Source organism: Hypanus sabinus, chromosome 11 (genome assembly GCF_030144855.1).
Source record: "Hypanus sabinus isolate sHypSab1 chromosome 11, sHypSab1.hap1, whole genome shotgun sequence".
NCBI classification, from domain to species: Eukaryota; Metazoa; Chordata; class Chondrichthyes; order Myliobatiformes; family Dasyatidae; genus Hypanus; species Hypanus sabinus.
The window spans coordinates 94,622,192-94,642,516 of record NC_082716.1 but is presented as its reverse complement, the minus strand read 5'-3'; the positions used below and the strand labels follow the sequence as shown (position 1 = coordinate 94,642,516).

At 40.7% G+C, this 20,325-nt stretch overlaps 1 protein-coding gene across 5 annotated transcripts in view; it reads right to left on the bottom strand.

Annotated features, from left to right (window-relative positions):
• LOC132402200 (syntaxin-6-like) overlaps positions 1–20,325 on the bottom strand; it is a 43,758-nt gene that overhangs the window by 15,962 nt on the left and 7,471 nt on the right. Inside the window, exons 1-7 of one of the 5 annotated variants that reach the window (XM_059984915.1) lie at positions 18,393–18,487; positions 17,136–17,282; positions 16,077–16,139; positions 13,361–13,483; positions 12,565–12,671; positions 5,674–5,768; positions 1,182–1,391 (exon numbers count right to left, since the gene is read on the bottom strand). In XM_059984915.1, the coding sequence (XP_059840898.1) occupies positions 1,309–1,391; positions 5,674–5,768; positions 12,565–12,671; positions 13,361–13,483; positions 16,077–16,136 (468 nt within the window). In that variant the 5' untranslated portion in view covers positions 16,137–16,139; positions 17,136–17,282; positions 18,393–18,487 and the 3' untranslated portion in view covers positions 1,182–1,308. Of the gene's footprint in view, positions 1–1,181; positions 1,392–5,427; positions 5,561–5,673; positions 5,769–12,564; positions 12,672–13,360; positions 13,484–16,076; positions 16,140–17,135; positions 17,283–18,392; positions 18,488–20,325 lie in introns of those variants that run through there. The other 4 variants (XM_059984912.1, XM_059984914.1, XM_059984913.1 and 1 more) reach the window with 4 other exon arrangements.

Genomic DNA, 20,325 nt, shown 5'->3' with positions numbered 1-20,325 from the left:
CTCACACAAATCCCTTGTAAAGATAAACTCTTGATCTCTCAAACTACCTTGTCATGGTGTTTGTAGTTTATTTGTAACACTATATTTTTTAATCCATTTTGTTTTCCATGTATACTACCCTGAGGTATGTATGGAATAATCTTTCTGGAAGGCATCCTGTTATCTCAGTACACGAGATAAAAATAACCGATTACCAGAAAACCCACAGGTGCTGGTGCAACCTCAGTTACATTTTCTCTACAAGCGATCAAGTCTGTAACATTGCTACACAGTATGTTACCTTTGAGAACATTGAACTAGACACTCAGTGACCACTTAATTACATACCTCCTGTACCGAGTAAAATGGACATTGAGAGTATGTTCATAGTCTTCCACTGCTGTCGCCTATCCAGTTCAAGGTTCAATGTGTTGTGCATACAAAGGTGCTCTTCTGCACACCCCGTTCTAACACGGTTATTTGAGTTACTGTCTCTTTCCTGTCAAGTTGAATCAGTCTGGCCATTCTCCTTAGATCTCTCTCATTAAGAAGATGTTTCCACCCAAGTAACTGCAATTCACTGTATGCACTTTGCTTCTCACACTATTCTCTGTAAACTCTAGATACACTGTCTGTGAAAATCCCAGGTCTCAAACCTCCCTGCCTGGCACCAACAATCATTTCTCAGTCAAAGTCACTAAGATCACATTTCTACCCCATTCTGATGTTTGGTCTGAAGATGTTTGCATGGTTTTCTGCATTGAGTGGCTGCCATGTGATTCGTTGATTATGTAACAAACAGGTGTACAGGTGAACCCAATAAAGCGGTCACTAAGTATAAGTAATGCAACTATATCGCTCAATGTTTGTTAGAAGTGAAGCTACAAGCCTGTGTTTTCACAGACTACTGGTGCAATGTGCTGTTAATATATCACTTTCTGCATGTTTCTCAAGGATTTAACAATGAATGAGTCAGTGACCAGGCAGGAAACCAACTTACATCCTGGTGTCATTTCCTGTCAAGATCCCCTTCACACTTCCTGTTCCATTCTGCAACTTCCTGCTGCAAATCAAAACCCCTTGCCATATTTGGGTATTTTCAACCAGCTTCCTACACATTCTAAAAGATAAACAGATACAGAATAGTACTCCACTATCAGAAGCCTGAGCAGTCCCAATAAACTTAAAAATCATTTTTATAGTTTGCTTCTAGGACACTGACTTGAATATAACAATTCACGAATACACCCAGATCATGAGCCCTTCATAAATTATAGGAGCTGTTTTAGTTGGAGAAGATTGCTTGTCTTGTTCAGTAATAAACAACACTCATGCTAGGATTTTAGTTCTGTTTTCTCTTGTGTTTTCCTGAAGGTACAAACTCCCAAATGAGGAACAGGGTAAAACAACTCCTGTGAAGAGAAATTCAACATTTTAGATTCTGCTTCATCAGATATTTAAAATTGAGAAAATGTGTGTGTTTTAAGTTGGGAAGAGGGGCAAGGGTGAAAAGAACATCTGTGATAGCATGGGGACCAATCAGAGTCATCTGATTGATCTGTCTGGAGGGACTGTGAAGAGGATGATGAATGGTGGGATCAGAGAGACAAAAAAAAAACTGGGCTAGAAGTCACTGGGCTAGCTGTGGATTTTAGTTGCTAACCTACCCTTTCAATTGGAGACAGATGTTTGAACCTGTGAGATGCAGGTTACAACAGATGTTGGAAATCCAAGTAAATGTAAATTTTGTAAATACTCAGTAGGTCATATAACATCCATGCAGAGAGAAAACAAAATGATGGATAACCCTATACCAGAACTGGCCAATTCTGCTACAAAAAAAGTAAAGCTGGTCATCTGAAATTGTTCAATTTCTTTCTTGGATTTCCAGACCAGTCCTTATTTGAGTCTGTATTAATGCTGCATTCTGGTTGCCAGTTTCTCTCCTGCCCTCACTTTCACATGGTCCAAATCTGACTCTTCCTTTCCTTAATGTCTGTCTCCAATTGAGAGGAGAGGTTAGCAACTACGAGACCAATGACTTCCAGTTATCTTGAATACACCGCCTCCCAGCACACTATTCTCTTCATCCAATTCTTTTGTTATGGTTGGCTGTTCTGATAATCATACTTTCCGTGCTTGTACTTATCAGATGCCATCCTCTCATAACTGACAGAGATCTCAATCATACCTTCTCTGTGATAACACATTTCTGTCCTCACACCTTCTGCCTAGAGCCAGAGAAAAGACGGGGCTCTCTTTAGCCACTAGCCTCTGCATTTAGTGGCTCATCCTTTAATTACTGCTCCCTCAATGACTGTCCACAACCAAACACATCATTCCTTCCTCTCCCCTGCCAGCATTTGTAAAACATTGTTTCTTCCACAATCTTCCAGTTCACTATTACATCTCCACCAACTACTCACCCTTTCTCAGGCACAGGGAACCTTTCCTTCTCACCATCTAGGGACTCAAATACAGTTCCTCCAAGTGAAGTAATGATTCACCTGCATTTCAAACTTAGTGCATTGTATTTGATTTTTATAATGAATCTCCCCTGCATTGGAGAATCCAAATAGATTTGGTGACTGCTTTGCTGAACATCTCCATGCAGTCCACAGGGATGACCCTGAGTTTCCAGTCACCATTTTAAATCTCCCTCACACTGTGGCCTCAACAAAGTTGAAAGCAGGTGCAAAGAACAGCATGTCACCTTCCTTCTTGGCATGTAGCACCTGCCAGACCCAATATAGAAGTCAACACTTTCTGATAAGCAGCCCTTTCAGTTTGTGTCAGAACCAACCAGCTCTTATGCAAATGCATCCATTTGTAATGCAGATTGTAATGCTGCTGAGTATTCCCTGCATTCTCCTTTATTTCAGATTTGCAGCATTTTGTTCTGAATAAATTTGGACAATTAGACATTTTCAATCTCTCATTGCTGCAGTTGGAAGTTCCCACCCACTTGAAAAGGGTAACAATCATACCAGTGCCCAAGAAGACCAGGGTAGGTTGCCGTAATGACTATCATCCAGTAGCACTCACATCTACGGTGATGAAATGCTTTAAGAGGTTGGTCATGGCTAGAATCAACTCCTGTCTCAGGAAGGATCTGACCCACTTCAATTTGCCTATTACCACAATAGGTCTATGGCACACCTGATCTCAATGGTGTTCCACGTGGCCTTGGATCACCTGGATAATACAAATATCTATAACAGATGCAGTTTATTGTCTACAGTTTAGTGTTTAACACAATCATTCCTACAGTCCTGGTTGAAAAGCTCTAGAACCTGGGCCTCTGAACTCTGAATCGACTTCCTAACCAGAAGACCAAAATCTGTGTGGATTGGAAATAACATCTCCACCTCAACAACAACTAACACTGGCGCACCTCAGGGGTATGTGCTTAGCTCGCTACTCTACTCCCTCTATACCCATGACTATGTGACTAGGCATAGCTCAAATGCCATTTATAAATTTGCTGATGATACAACCCTTGTTGGTAGAATCTCAGATGGTGACGAGAGAGCATATAGGAGTGAGATATACCAGCTCCTGTATGCCCTCAACATAGTTGTGTTGTAGTTCAGTTATGTTGTAGCAATAACCTTGCACTCAACATAGCAAGACCAAAGAGCTGATAGTGGTCTTCAGAAAGGGCAAGACAAAGGAACATAAACCAATCCTCATAGAAGGATCAAAAGTGGAGAGAGTGAGCAATTTCAAGTTCCTGGGTGTCAATATCTCTAAGGACCTAAACTGGACCCAACATGTTGATGCAGCTATAAAGAAGGCAAGGTGGCAGCTATACTTCATTAGGAGTTCAAAGAGATTTGGTTGACACTTAAAACACTCATAAACTTCTACAGGTGTACTATGGAGAAAATTTTGACTGGCTGCATCACTGACTGGTATGAGGGGCTACTGCACAGGACTGAAGTAAGTTGCAGAGAGCTGTAAACTTAGTCAGCACCATCATGAGTACTAACTTCCAGAGTATCCAAAACATCTTCAAGGAGTGGTGCTTCAAGAAGGTGGGATGCATCACTAAGGACCCCCACCACCCAGGACATGCCCTCTTCTCATTGTTATCTGTCAAGAAGGGGGTACAGAAGGCTGAAGGCACACACTCAGTGATTCAGGAACAACTTCTTCCCCTCTGCCATCCGACTTCTGAATGGACAATGAAACCATGAACACTACCTCACTACTTTTTTAAAAATTTCTGCTTTTACACCACATATTTTAACCATATAACAATTACAGTATGGAAACAGGCCATCTCGGCCCTTCTAGTACGTGCCGAATGCTTACTCTCACCTAGTCCCACCGACCTCCCCTCAGCACATAACCCTCCATTCCTTTCCTGTCTATACACCCTATCCAATTCTTTTTTAAACTTAACTATTTAATTTAATATACTTACTGTAATTCTGGTTTCTTTTCTATATTTATCATTATTGCATTGTACTGCTGCCACAAAATTAACAAATTTCCCAAAATATGCCAGTGATGTTAAACTTGATTCTGAATATCAGTTCCAGCATGTTGTCAATGTATTTTTATTCATCACTCTCTACTGCTTGTTCTATACTTTCAGACAGATCAACTATGATTTACAAGTACTTCCCTCAACTAATAGCACCAAAACCAATTATCACAGACTATTGTGACCTTCATACTATCAGCCATTCCTTCTGCTCTTTCCACCCTCTTCTTCTTTAGCATGCTTATTTCCTCACTTTCCCAGTCTGATGAAGGGTCATCAATCACTGAATCTCTGTTCAAGCTATTCATGCCACCCTATTTATATACCGACATTGTGCTATAACCATTATTTCTTCTAAACTTGACTCTTTAACCACCTTTTGTGTTGGGTCATCTCATTTTGTACTTGTTCTTGTACTATTCTTGTTCCCTTCCCCCCCATTCCCAACCTAATGTCACAAGTAACAGCAATGGAGGAAAAATTAGCAAGAGCATTTCATTGGAGCAATAACACAAAATTAGAGATTGGAACATAAAGATGCTATTAGGGCTAATGTCCAGAAGTTCAATCAGTTTTGGCTTTCTGTCACAGGAACTCAGCCCGAGGTGTTGTCTGTACTTTTTTTCTATAGATGCTGTCTGGCCTGCTGAGTTCTTCCAGCATTTTGTGTGTGTTGTTTAGTTAAGCAGTTATTTACTTAGGCAAAGTCAACCATAAATTGGAAATGTACTCAAAAAAGAAAATATGCTCAAGTGTGGAATAACTAAATACACTTTTAAGGTGCTATACAAAGTGTCAAATGGCCTTCCATGTACTGTGACACTTTCTATCTGAAATAATAACTCTAATTTTTACCCTCCACTGATGCTGAGCAGCAATCCGCTCCCAGCATTTTTTTCAGATTTATAGTATTGACAATATTTCTGTCATATGATTATTACTGTTTGTTGTTGTATTTAATGAAAAATTTATTAGTTTTAATTCTTTTCACAGTAAACAAGTTTACTTAGATGTGATTAGTCAAGAACTTGCATAACTTGCAGCATATTAAATAATTCCACTCTCAGTTTCTCTTCGAGAAAAAAAAACCTAGGGAAGACAAACATTCTCTTAGGCTTTGGTTCAAAGAAAATAATTAGATTCAAAGAGCTTAATTAGATTCATGCATTTTGGTCTAAGAAAGTTCAGCTCCTCAAACTTACCACTGGTCATGTGGGACACTTTGGCCAGCTTCTTCATTACATTATCCATCCGTGACTGTGTGCTATCCAACTCATAGGAGAACTCGTCAAGCATACTGTGGGAGATTACAGTATACAGTGAAACCTTAAACTAAGGAGTGGGGTCCAATTTCACCCTTCACACACACTGAATAATTTGTAGAACTTGTTACTCACTCCACTTTGTAAGAGATTTTCCACTTCTCCCTCAGTTACAATGCCTTGCCATGATTGTTCTAAAAATAAAGTTACTTAAGACTTCATTCTTAGTAAGAGCCCCAACAGTATACATCTTCCTTACCTTTACCTCCAAATAAATGCAAAAAATAGCCATTCTGCTTCAATAACAAATATCTCACCTCCTTATATATGCATAGCATTCCAACACCTACAAATAAACCCTATCACATCCACATCCCCTCAAAACATACACAGAGACAGAAACACCTTTACTCTAAATATGAGATAAAATAAGTTGCCCCATGGCTCCCCCGCACACTCTTGTTCTTCACAAATATATAAAACTCTCGCTGTCAATTCCATCAGTACATACAATGGATTCCGCTTAATTGGGCCATCAGTTAATCAGGGTAGCTGCATGTTTGAGACAAGGACAAAAACTAATCAAAAAGACAGAGGATATCCCCTTCATTTATTTGGGCTACCATGATGCTTAATTGGGACGAGAGACTGTTGCTGAACAGTTTCTAACTAGCATCAGTCACATGCACTTGTGCAGCCATTAAACATTACACCCGTGCTTCAAGTGTACAGTTTTTAAACAGCATCAGCTGCGTGTGTTTGTGTTATGTTGTCCTTTTGGACCAACATACGCTTATTCAAAAAGCAGTGATTTTTGATCACTTTGGTTTTTAATTTTGATTTTAAAGAAGTTCAGATCCTTACCAAGATGCCACAAAAAGATTTGACACCAGCCGAAAAAAATTATCCTACTGGACCAAATTAAAAGCTATCTGCCTAACACCACTGATTGTCAGCAAGCAGAGATAATTGGAGTGTTGAAATCTACAACTGCACACTTAATACATCAGCAAGATCATTTGCAAGAAGAATGGGCATTATGCAAGGAACAACAGGGAACTTCACAAAAATGAAAGTGTAAAGGTAAGGACCCAGATGTTGAAGAGGTCCTCAGTCAATGGTTTCCTATTGTAACTGGACAAGGTGTCCACATCAGTAAATCAATGTTAAAAAAACAAGTCAGGGAAGATAGCTAAGAAGCTGGGTCACAAAGATTTTAAAGCAACAAATGTTGCTTTAAATGTTTCCGAGAAACTTTGGCTAATTGGGACAGCTACTTAATTGGAACAAAATGTACTGGTCCTGATGTGTCCCACTTTACTGGAATACACTGTATTATTGATTCTATGTATTTTAAAAATTATAATCCAGTTCTCAGACTAAAGCACACACATTATTCTAGCTACGATGCTATTCTTGCTTGACTGTCATTCAAATGAATGACATCATCCCCAAAGCTAGAAAACAGGGCAGTGAAAAAGCAGGAAATCTCCAATGAACATTAGTAATTGTTGTATTGAGTTTAGGGAAATAGCTCAGGAAGAGAACAACCCCCATTCTGTTCAACAGTTCAGTGCTAAAGCCAGTGTCACTAACTCCCTCTCACCTTCTCTCCTAGACCTTTGTTTGCAAATCATTAGCTAGCTATTAACTTCTCTTATTCGTAGTACTTCTGTCAACCTCCATAAGAACAGAACAATGACATTCAGCCCCTTGTTTCCACCACCATTTAATCAAATCATGAGTCTTTTATATCACAACTCCATCCACTCATCTTGGTCTGATTTGCTGTCAAATAAAAATGAAACAAAGTTTTGAAATTCCCAATTTATCTCTTGCATCAATTGCTTTTGGAAAAGAGCAGCAAGCATCAAACTCATTACCTTTGTGCAAAGATCATCTCCTTTAGTTGTCAGAACCTTTGCCATCTGCCTCCAAAACCTCAGGGTTGATGACAGTCAACCTGCTGTTCTTACCAAGTGCACGCTTGTACCCAGTAACAATAGGGTGAGGTTAGGTGATGGAATCTGTCAAATCTAGCTATAGTGGACACTTTGCTAAAGGCTGTTGCAACTTCTAGAACTGCAACACATCAGTGAAAATTAAGGACATGGAAAACAGAGGGTTGAAGAGAGATCAAAGCAAAGCTTATTTCCATAAACCCACAAGACATTGGAACAAAATTAGGCCATGTTCCTCTCCCATAATGGCTGATTTATTATTCCTCTCAATCCTGTTCTCCTACCTTTTCCACAAAACTTTAAACAATGCTTTACTAATCAACAACCTATCAACCACCACTTCAAATATACCAATGACTTGGCCTCCCCAGCCACCTATAGTAATAAACTCCACAGATTCACCAACCCCTGGCTAAAGAATTCCCTCCTTATCTCTGTCCTCGTATTCTGAGGCTGTGTCTTTTAGTCCTAGACACCTCCACTATAGGAAACATCTTCTCCACATCTACTCTATCTAGGCCTTTCAATATTTGAAAGGTTTCAATGAGATTTGCCTTCATTTTTTTAAAACTCCAGCAAGCATAGGCCCAGAGCCATCAAATGCAACTCATACATTAATCTTTTCATTCCAGGGATCATTCTCACGAACCACCTCCAGACTCTCTCCAAAGCCAGCACTTTCTTTCACAAATAAGGGGCCCACAACTGCTCACAATACCCCGTGAAGTGTAACCAATGACTTATAAAGCCTCTGTACTACATCCTTTTATATGCTAGTCTTCTTGAAATGAATGCTAATGACATGTGGAATTATGATATGGTAGCCATTAGTGAAACTTGGCTACAGGAGGGGCAGGTCTGGCAGCTTAATGTTCCAGGGTTCCTATGTTTCAGACGTGATAGAGGCAGAGGGATGACGGGTGGGGGGGGGGGGGGGGGGGGAGGGCCAGCATTGCTAGTTAGGGAAAATGTTACAGCAGTGCTCAGGCAGGACAGATTAGAGGGCTTGTCTACTGAGGCCATATGGGTGGAGCTGAGAAACAGGAAAGGTATGACCATATTAATCGGGTTAAGTTACAGACCACTCAATAGTCAGCGAGAACTGGAGGAGCAAATCTGCAGAGAGATAGCAGACAACTGCAGGAAACATAAAGTTGTGATAGTAGGAGATTTTAATTTTCCACATATTGATTGGGACTCCCATACTGTTAAAGGTCTAGATGGGTTAGAGTTTATAAGATGTGTTCAGGAAAGTTTTCTAAATCAATATGTAGAGGTACTGACGAGAGAGGATGCAATATTAGATCTCCGATTAGGAAACTAGTTAGGACAGGTGACGGAAGTGTGTGTAGGGGAACACTTTGGTTCCAGTGATCATAACACCAGTAGTTTTAACATGATCATGGATAAAGATAGGTCTGGTCCTCAGGTTGAGGTTCTTAACTGGAAAAAGGCCAAATTTGACGAAATGAGAAAGTATCTAAAAAGCATGGATTGGAACAGGTTGTTCTCTGGCAAGAATGTCGTTGGTAAGTGGGAGGCCTTCAAAGGAGAAATTTTGAGAGTGCAGAGTTTGTATGTTCCTGTCAGGATTAAAGGCAAAGTGAATAAGAATAAAGAACCATGGTTCTCTAGGGATATTGGAACTCTGATAAAGAAGAAGAGAGAGATGTATGTAATGTATAGGAAACAAGGAGCAAATGAGGTACTTGAGGAGTATAAGAAGTGTAAAAAAATACTTAAGGAAGAAATCAGGAGGGCTAAAAGAAGACGTGAGATTGCTTTGGTAGTCAGGAAGGAGGTAAATCCAAAGAGCTTCTACAAGTATATCAAGAGCAAGAGGATAGTAAGGGATAAAATTGGTCCTCTTGAAGATCAAAGTGGTTGGCTATGTATGGAACCAAAAGAAATGGGGGATATCTTAAATGGGTTTTTTTGCGTCAGTATTTACTAAGGAAACTGGCATGGAGTCAATGGAAATAAGGTAAACAAGTAGTAAGATCATGGAACCTATACAGATTGAAAAGAAGGAGGTGCTGGCTATCTTGAGGCAAATCAGAGTAGATAAATCCCCAGGACCTGACAGGGAATTCCCTCGGACCTTGAAGGAGACTAGTGTTGAAATTGCAGGGGCCTTGGCAGATATATTTAAAATGTCAGTATATATGGGTGAGCTGCTGGAGGATAGCTCATGTTGTTCTGTTCTTTAAAAAAGGCTGTAAAAGTAATCTGGGAAATTATAGGCCGGTAAGTTTGATGTCAGGAGTAGGTAAATTATTGGAAGGAGTACTAAGAGATAGGATCAACAAGTATTTAAATAGACAGGGACTTATTAGGGAGAGACAACATGGCTTTGTGTGTAGTAGGTCATGTTTAACAAATCTATTAGAGTTTTTCGAGGAGGTTACAAGGAAAGTGAATGAAGGGAAGGCAGTGGATATTGTCTACATGGACTTCAGTAAGGCCTTTGACAAAGTCCCGCATGGGAGGTTAGTTGAAAGAACATAGAAGGTAAATGGTAGGACACTGAGGAGTGCAGTAGAATAGAGGAATCTGGGAATACAGATACAAAATTCCCTAAAAGTGGCGTCACAGGTAGATAGGGTAGTAAAGAGAGCTTTTGGAGCTGAGAAACAGGAAAAGTATGACCACATTGTAAATCAAAGTATCACTTTATAAATCAAAGTTTTGATTATAAGAGTTGGAATGTTATGGTGAGGTTGTATAAGGCACACATCATATCCTTTAAACTTTTCTCCCTTCACCCTTAACCCATGTCCTCTGGTTTTTTTCTACCCTAGCCTCAGTGGAAAAAGCCTCCTATCATTTCAGATCTCCTCCTCCCTCTCCCACTTTCAAATTTCTTACTATCTCTTCTTTCAGGTAGTCCTGATGAAGGGTCTCGGCCCGAAACGTCGACAGTGCTTCTTCCTATAGATGCTGCCTGGCCTGCTGCATTCCATCAGCATTTTGTGTGCGTTGCTTGAATTTCCAGCATCTGCGGATTTCCTGGTGTACGGGCTAAGTTTAATGAGTTGTGGGCATGAAGTTGTGAGGCCGAATTTAGAGTATTGTGTGCAGTTTTGGTCATTGAATTACAGGAAGGATATTAATAAGGTTGAAAGAGTGCAGAGAAGGTTTACAAGGATGTTGCTGGGACTTGAGAAACTGAGTTACAGAGAAAGGTTGAATAGGTCAGGACTTTATTCCCTGGAGCGTAGAAGAATGAGGGGAGATTTGATAGAGGTATATAAAATTATGATGGGTATAAATAGAGTGAATGCAAGCCGGCTTTTTCCACTGAGGCCAGGGTACAAAAAAAATAGGACATGGGTTAAGGGTGAAGGGGGAAAAGTTTAAAGGGAACATTGGGGGGGCTTCTTCTCACAGAGAGTGGTGGGAGTATGGAATGAGCTACCAGATGAAGTGGTAAATGCGGGCTCGCTTTTCACATTTAAGAAAAACTTAGACAGGTACATGGATGAGAAGTGTATGGAGGGATATGGTCCAGTTGCAGGTCAGTGGGACTAGGCAGAAAAATGGTTTGGCACAGACAAGAAGGGCCACAAGGCCTGTTTCTGTGCTGTAATGTTCTATGGTTCTATTGTATTTGCCTTCCTTACCACTGACTCAATCTGCAAGTTAACCCTAGGGAATCCTGCACGAGGTCTCCCTCGCCCCTTTGCACTTCTGATTTCTGAATTTGTACCTGTTTAGAAAATAGTCTGTGCCTTTATTCCTTCTACCAAACTGCATGACCATATACTTCCCTTCCTTTCACTTCACTCACGTCCTCCTCAACACTACTTGCCCCTCCACCTACCTCTGTACTGTCAGCAACCCTGGCCAGAAAGCAATCACTTCCATCATCTAAATCACTGCCATAAATATCAAAGGTAGGGGTCCTAACACTGACTCCTGAGGTACATCTCTAGTCACCAGCATTCAACCAGAAAAGGCTCCCTTTATTCCCAAGCTTTGCCTCCTGTCAGTCAGCCTATCTTCTATCCATGCTAGTATCTTTCCTGCAATATCGTGGGCTCTTATCTTGTTAAGCAGCCTAATGTGTGACACCTTGTTAAAGGCCTGCTGAAAATCCGTACGAACAACATTCACTGTCTCTCCTTTGTTTACCCTGCCTGCTATTTCCTCAAAGAATTCCATCAGATTTGTCAGGCAAGATCACTTTTCAAGGACTTTGGCCTATTTCATCATGTTCCTTCAAGTATCCCAAAACCTCATCCTTAATAATGGACTCCAACATCTTCCCAACCACTGAAGTCTGGCTAACTGGCCTACAATTTCCTGCCTTTTGCCCCCTTCCCTTTTTAAAGAGAGCAGGGACATTTGCAATTGTCCAGTCCTCTGGAACCATTCTAGAATCTTGTGATTCTTGAAAGATCATTACTAATGCCTGCACAATCTCAACTACTTCTTTCAGAGGTGTAGTCCATTTAGTCCAAGTGACTTATCTACCTTCAGACCTTTCAGCTTCCCAAGTACCTTCTCCCTAATAACAGCAACAAAATTCACTTCTTCCCTCAACTCTCTTGCATTTCTAGCATACTACTGGGTGAGTTCCACTGTGAAGACTGATACAAATACTTATTAATTTTGAGTGCTATATCTTTGTTCCCCATTACTACCTCTCCAGTATCATTTTCCAGCAGTTTGATATTCACTTTCATCTCCCTTTTATTTTTATATATCCAAAAAATATTGGTATCTTTTACAGTATTGGCAAGCTTACCTTCATATTTCATCTCTTCTCTCCTTATTGCTTTTTTACTTTGGGGCTTAGCAGAACAATGACTGCACAACAGGACAAAAGCGAAACTTAAGGAAAGCATATTTCTGAATTAACACTTACACTGCTTGCTCATCCAACTCATGGCCGATCTTCTGCGACATGTTCTTCAAAACTCCGATGCTGCCTGAAACCAGCTCCAGCTGATCATCCTGCTGCTCCACGATCAACTATGTGGACGAATGGCATTAAAAAAGGCTAACAAAAACAAAGTCCCTAGGTTCTCCGTTCCTTAAATAAAGCCACTTATCACCAACACAGGACTGGTAGATTTCTATAACTGAGGATGGTGAGTTCTTTGTGCTGTCCATAAACTCTTCTTCCTTTATCTACACAAAGATTCCCACTTGACTATTTTCTAGTAGATGATAGTATTTCTGCTCTCTAGTGTTCCTCCCTTCTTTGATCAACTTGTTTTCCTTTTTTTTGCTGGATGCAATTCCTTGAGTCTTTGAGTTCACTGTGACACTGGATACAAAAGGTTGCTGTCACTGATAGGCTTCGCAGCCTAGCTTTGTGCCTTGCTTGTACCTACGAGCAGAACACAGCAAAAGCAGGAACCTAAGTTGATGAAAATCCCCTGTTTCTTCCTGTCCAGTTTAACAGTGCATTTCCTAACTTCAATTGCATTCAGCCCAGCCTGAGAACCAGATCTGTAATCTGGTGAAGGACAGGGCAATCCTATCAACTGGTTGTGCCTCCTTCTCTCCCTATACAAGCCTTTCTGAGAGGGTGTCATGTCTTAAGTCTGGGCCTCATCCTCCCATCATAGACAAATGCTGTAAGGTATTCTACACTTCCATTTCTCCACCCACTGCAATCAACTTGCAGCAATTGTGCTGTCAGTTTGCTTGGTTACCTGCTGTTGCATGTTTTGGTCCTCAATGAACTGAGAATTCACTGCTTGCAGTTCTTGATCGAGTCGGCTGTATTTGTCTGAAGTGGAGCTTGGTCTCTGGCTTCCCCTAGCGCTTAGCAGTGCCTGCACAAACATCAAAGAGCCAGTGCTATTCTCCACACAGTAACATCCCACATTAAAGATAACAGGATAAAAGAACAAGTTAATATAGAAAATTCGAAAGCAGTACATAAGAAACCAAACAAATAAGTTTCTAAAACAACATGATAATAACCGGATCAGTTGTTTTAAAGGCAAAATTGTAAGAATTGGGCCATTTTGTCCATGGGGTCTGCTTCACCATTCAAAGAAAATTGATTTTTTTTGTTTTAATTTTTCAGTTGTATTCTCCTGTTTTCTCCTTTAACCCTTAATCAATCAAGAAGCTATTTATCTCTGCTTTAGATGCATCCAATAATAGCCTCCACAGCATTTTATGGCAATAAGTTTCACAGATTCACCATCCTCTGGCTGAAAAATTCCTCCTCATCTCAGTTCTAAATAGACATTCCTTTATCCTGAGTCCGTACCCTCAGATCCTGGGCTCCCTCAATATTGAAGACGTTCTCTGCAGATCCACCTCATCACTTATTTTAATAATTTTCAAGATGGTGGCACGATGCAGCTTACAGCGGCCACTCCGGAGCTGATTATCTGTTATTTGTGAAATGGGGTGCCGTGCGCAATCATAATCGATTGAAAATGGACGTGGGAGCACGGAGGAACATCGGGAAATCTCCAGGAAGACCTTCTTCGTTGCTGCTGCTGCTGTGAGGTTCGGGACTCTGCTGGGAAGAACAGGCCCCTAGTCTTCAGGGTCATGTTGCCGATGGCCGTTGGCAGGGCTGTCATAATACACTTGGCAGAGGATGGTGCTCGGAGAAGCTGTGCTGCAGGGGATGGCTGTTGGCTCGGAGGTTCGACGGACTTGGAGTTCGCTGCGGCCGGGTCGCTTTCAGTGTGTGCTGCGTCTGCGAGGCTGGTTTCGACAGAGCTTTCGTTGTGTGCTGCGTCTGCGAGGCTAAGTTGGGCGGCGCCGTGCAAGTCCATAGCAGGGGTATTCCCTTCTGTCGTTGGCGTGGGATGGCGAGTCTGTTGGGACACCTGGGGACTTGTGGAAACTGTGTGGTGATTTCTTTTGAACTTATAGTCCTTTAACATCTTTGGACTATTTTTACTGTGCTCATAGTCTGTTTTTTATCAATTATGCTATTATTTACACTGTTGTAACTATATGTTGTAACTATGTGGTTTTGTGCAGGTCTTGTAGCTTTAGTTTTTGGTCTTGTTTATCTAGTGGATTTGGCGCTGCTTTCTGGGGAACGTGCTAAGATAGTAGCGTGATATTAATACGCAGCAGCCTCTCCAGACTCTGGATCGGGGATTGCTAAACGTTATGTGGATTTTCTGGTGTAGTGTGCTTTGTTATATGCTTTTGTGATATCATTCTGGAGGAATGTTGTCTCATTTTTTAAACTGCATTGCATTTGTGGTTTCTAAATGACAATAAACTGAATCTGAATCTAGGCTTTTCAATTTTAAGTTTTAAGACCATCGTCCTCTGAACTCCATCGAGGAAAGGCCCAAAGAAAACAAAAACTCCTTCAAACTGTGAATGCTATTTTAACAGATAAATACTGGTGAAGATACCAGATAGAACTCACCCATACGGTACTGTGGGTTATTTTACATATGTACACCATGGATAGTAATGGGTTTAATATCTCTTGCTTAATATTTCATCTGAAAGATGGAAAGTACTTAAAACAGCCTGTTTAAATGCTAATGATCCAGAAGATGAATTTGAACCTACAAGGTGAACGGACCCCAGTGTGCAACTGCTGAGTAATATAGGAATATGTGGAACTGGCCTAGTTGGCCTAGGCCCAAAGTCAACTAGAATTCAGGTCTGGAAGAACCTGAGATGTCAGTATTCCATGGCTTTCAATTTCCAGCTGTGGTCATACGAGTGGACATTTTCTTCCTCTTAGTTTCTGGAGCCATCTGTCCAACAACATCCCAAACAAAACTAACCAACAACCCAACAAATAGAATCACTAACTTTCTGACCAGGGCATCTCGATACTACATCTGCCTTTGCGCTGTTTTCTGGGCACTTCTCCAAATGAGGAAGCCTTCTGAAGAGGCAAATAGTGTCAGTGTAAGTGATTTTAATGAACATGTATTTCTAATCTGCCATGGTAATCATGTTAAAGGGGGTGTAAGAGCTTGTTATGTTGAGAAATGACTTTAATTTTCCAGACAAGTGATTCCAAGCTAGGGAACAGAGCTCTTGGCAAATTGGTACAACACTGAAATAATGCTGACATCATTGACAGTAATTAACAGGCAGTGTGGTTGCACAAAACTTTACAGTACCAGCCACCTGGGTTCAATTTCCACCACTGTCTGTAAGGATTTTATGGTAGGGATTATTCCAAATTGTCCTGTTGTTACGCTTGAGCTAAACTGGGGTTGCTGGGTGGCACAGCTCATGGGTCCGATTCCGCATTGAATTTCAAAAAATAAAATAATCACATCAGGGAAATCCACTGAGAGGTTATGTCTTGTTTACCTTGATGTTATCCAAAGGGCCATGAGAAACCTCAGCTGTGGTGCCCATTACGCACAAGGTTTCCGAATCAATAATAAACAAACGTCAATAAAAGCCACACACCTGTCGGCTTCTCTGTTCCACTAATGCTTGCATCGAAGAACTGGACATGTGATCTTTCATTTCCTGTAAGTACAACAGATTCGGGTTTTACCACAGCAGGTAACTACAAATCTCACCAAATAGGAGTGTTAACCATGATACTGACTGTGTTTCTTTTACCCATCTATTTTGTTCCACTACTGCATATATTAGTGTAACTGAGTAGAAATAAATCTGCATTTCAAACTATGGACAAACCCAAACACAACTAATGTTCTAAAAATGGTGAAGGAAGGAAAGGTAGGGGTGGGTTAAATACATAGCAAAGCTCCTTCTCCAATCCTTTAGCAGCTCTGTTAGACTCTGGTGCTTAATCCAAGTTCTCTCAAGAGCAGGGGTTCCCAACCTGGGGTGCGAGATGGAATTTCAGGGGGTGTGACAAAGAGTGGCTTGTGTGTTTGAGTGACAAGCCATGAGTCATCACTCAGACAGCTGCCAGTGTGCCTTGAGAAGTGGCAGTAACGTTTGTCCCAAGCACACTCCAGTCTCCCGCTGCCCGAGTTGAGAGAGACGTAAACTCACTCCAGTCTCCTGCTACCTGAGTCAGCATTGAGGATTCTCATCAGTGTTACCTGGGAAGTTACACCTCTGAGTTGAGGAGTCTCATCAATTTACTGTTTACAATTTTTTCTGAATAAATTAGAATCTAATTGCTCAATTTATATTTGCATTTTATGCACTGAGTTAAAAGCTTATTTTTTCAAGTTCAATTTGTTCACCCGCAGTATTGTATGTGATTCAATTTGTGGTTCAAAAATTAGAAATTAGACTTCTTCATCTTCAAATGTGATATTACTTTTGTAGGGGGCGCGAACATTAATCAAATACTTCCTAGGGGTGTGGGGCATAGAAAAGGTTGGGAACCACTGCTCACGAGGCACAAAACCTGATGGCAGCAACGAGAAAAGAGCATGGCCTGGGTGGGGAGGATCTTTGACGATGGATGCTGCTTTTCTATGACAACATTTTATGTAGATATGCTTAATTTTGGGAGGGCTTTAACCGGGCAGAATCCATTACCTTTTGTAGGATTTTCCACTCAAGGCATTAGTGTTCCCATATCAGGCCATAATGCAGCCAAGTCAGCACTCTTTCCACTACACATCTACAGAACATCTACAGAAATTTGCCAGGGTTTCTGACGACATGCTAAATCTCCACAGGCTCCTGAGGAAATAGAGGAACTGTCATGCTTTCTTCGCAATATTAATATGGCGGGTCCAGTTAACTAATGGGAAAGCACTTACTCACTTAATACAAAACAAAGAAACTTCCGGAGCTTTCCATAATTATACTTTGTATAGCCACTAGATGCATAGTAAACTGTTAGAACTACTTAAATATAAGCAGATAATTGTTAAACTGCGAGGAAAATAACAAACAGACGGATCTAACGGATTCCAACATGCTTTTTACACTTCCCACACTAGACACTGGTACTGCGTTCCATATGACCAACAGGATTCTAATGCTCCCTCAAACACCCCAAGCCAAGATGGTCAGTCAAATTGTTCGGTTGATGTGCAGGTTACCTAAGTGGCCTCAGTTATAGAGCTAAATCATGGCTACAAACACAGTGTAGAAAATGTATACTTGAAAACCACATCTGTAGGAGTTATCTTTCCATGATTTGTCCTGCATCTTCTTCCCATATCAGTAATAAGAATACGAATATCAAAACACATCGGTATTCTAAGATCTTTCTTAGTTGATACGCTTGACTTTGATTACCATTTATCATTTCCTCATGGAAATGCTGGAATAAGCCAGAGGGCACTTTACAGTCCAATGTACTTATGGGAAAGATTGCAGAGGGAGCATTGCTCTGTACTAAACCTGGCCTTCACTTCCCTAAAGATTTTTTGGTATGACTATAACAAGGAAATGACATTTTGTTCCCTCCTGAAACAGTATTAGGACGTCAGCTGAGTTTTCAATTACAATCTGACAGCAGCCATTGACTTTAAACTGTGTGAGATTTGAAATTATTTTCTGGATTATCCATTCATCTTCCACACAGGCAAACAACGTAACTAATACCTTGCACCAAAGTAACTCCAGACACAAATACATTTTTAGCAATAGCATTAACCACAAAAGAGGACAATTTTGTACTCCCTCTCCTCACAATCTTCCCTGTTATTCTCTCAAGTCCCATTGTGTCCTTGCCCAACAATAGGAGATACTGATCCTCAACCTCCCATAGCCCCGGCCTCCAGTTTACACTGCCACAACTCACATGAAGCACTCATTTTCACAAGCATCAGCAAGGCTTACCTTTACAATTTGTTTTGTACTGGTAATGAACGCTTTCCTTTTACTCAATTCTGCTGGATTGAGGTTAAACTTGCGAGGGTTTGTCTCCACGATGCGTAATGTGCAGTTCAGGCAAACTAACTGATGCATGTATGGTAGATTTAAACTCAACAATAAATTATATTGTCTTTAACATAATGAATTAAGTGCTTTGTAGAAACATAATCAAATCCAGTAAAAAAAATTAATTACTCAGATTATAGCATTTTTTAGCTTTAATTGCCTTTACATACTCTGGAAAAAAAAATGCCCTTGCCACCGAACATTTCAAAATCCCATCTCTCACTCTTTCCCAGATCACCCCAACTTAGGGCACAAATAGCAATCTCCTCCCAAATTACTCAATTTAAAATATACTTTAAACCTATAGGCAAAAAGGTAAACTCCACAACCTCCTTTTGGTGCCATCCCAACATTACTGTTGTTATAAAGATGCCAGATTCTGATCTGTTTCTATATATACTTTCACCTAACAAATAATTCTTATGTTTGGTAGCTTGGCTGAATCTAATTCTCTTTTCAAACAATGATGGATTATTGTAGTCTAAAAGCAAGAACCACAGAAAATGGAATCCTGAAATAAAAACAGAAAATGCTGCTAAGTTACTACACAATTTTTATTTTCTGTTTCAATTTCTGATTTCCTGCTTCTGCAATTTAGTTTTAGCTTTTGGTCACCATCTTGTCACAACTATTCTGGCACTCAACAACCCTCTTTCTTCTCTGCAACTTAAATCACACTTAATTTCCATTTTTTCAGTTCTGAAAATGCTCAGTTCAATTCTCTGGTTTCTCTCTCCATCAACACCACCTGACCAGCATTTTCTACAAACCCCATTTCCAGAAAAGTTGGGATATTTTCCAAACTGCAATAAAAAAACTGTTTTACGTGAACCTTTATTTAACTGACAAAAGTACAAAGAAAAGATTTTCAATAGTTTTACTGACCAACTTAATTGTATTTTGTAAATATACACAAATTTAGAATTTGATGGCTGCAACACACTCAACAAAAGTTGGGACAGAGGCATGTTTACCATTGTGTTACATCACTTTTCCTTTTAATAACACTTTCTAATCATTTTGGAACTGAGGATACTAATTGTAGTAGATTTGCAATCAGAAATTTTGTCCATTCTTGCTTGATACAAGACTTCAGCTGCTCAACAGTTCGTGGTCTCCGTTGTCTGATTCTTCTCTTCATGATGCACCATACATTTTCAATAGGAGATAGATCTGGACTGGCAGCAGGCCAATCAAACACACACACTCTGTGTCTACAAAGCCACGCTGTTGTGCCCGTGCAGAATGTAGTCTGGCATTGTCCTGCTGAAATAAGCATGGACGTCCCAGGAAGAGATGTCGCCTTGATGGCAACATATGTCTCTCTAAAATCCTAATATACGCCTCAGAGTCAATGGTACCTTCACATACATGCAACTCACCCATGCCGTGGTTACTGATGCACCCCCATACCATCACAGATGCTGGCTTTTGCAGATAACAATCAGGACGGTCGTTTTCATCTTTGGCACGGAGAACTCGACACCCGTTTTTTTCCAAAAACCAGCTGAAATGTGGACTCATCTGACCACAGCACACGGTTCCACAGTCTTTCGGTCCACCTGAGATGAGCTCGGGCCCAGAGAACTCACCAGCGTTTCTGCATAGAGTTGATGTATGGCTTCCTCCTTGCGTAATACAGTTTCAAGTTGCATTTGTGAATGCAGCGACGGACTGTGTTAAGTGACAATGGTTTTCCGAAGAACTCCCGAGCCCAAGTGTCTATAATTGTCACAGTAGCATGACGGTTTCTTAGGCCGTGCCGCCTGAGGGCTCGGAGATCACGCACATTCAACAGTGGTTTCCGACCTTGCCCTTTACGCACTGAGAT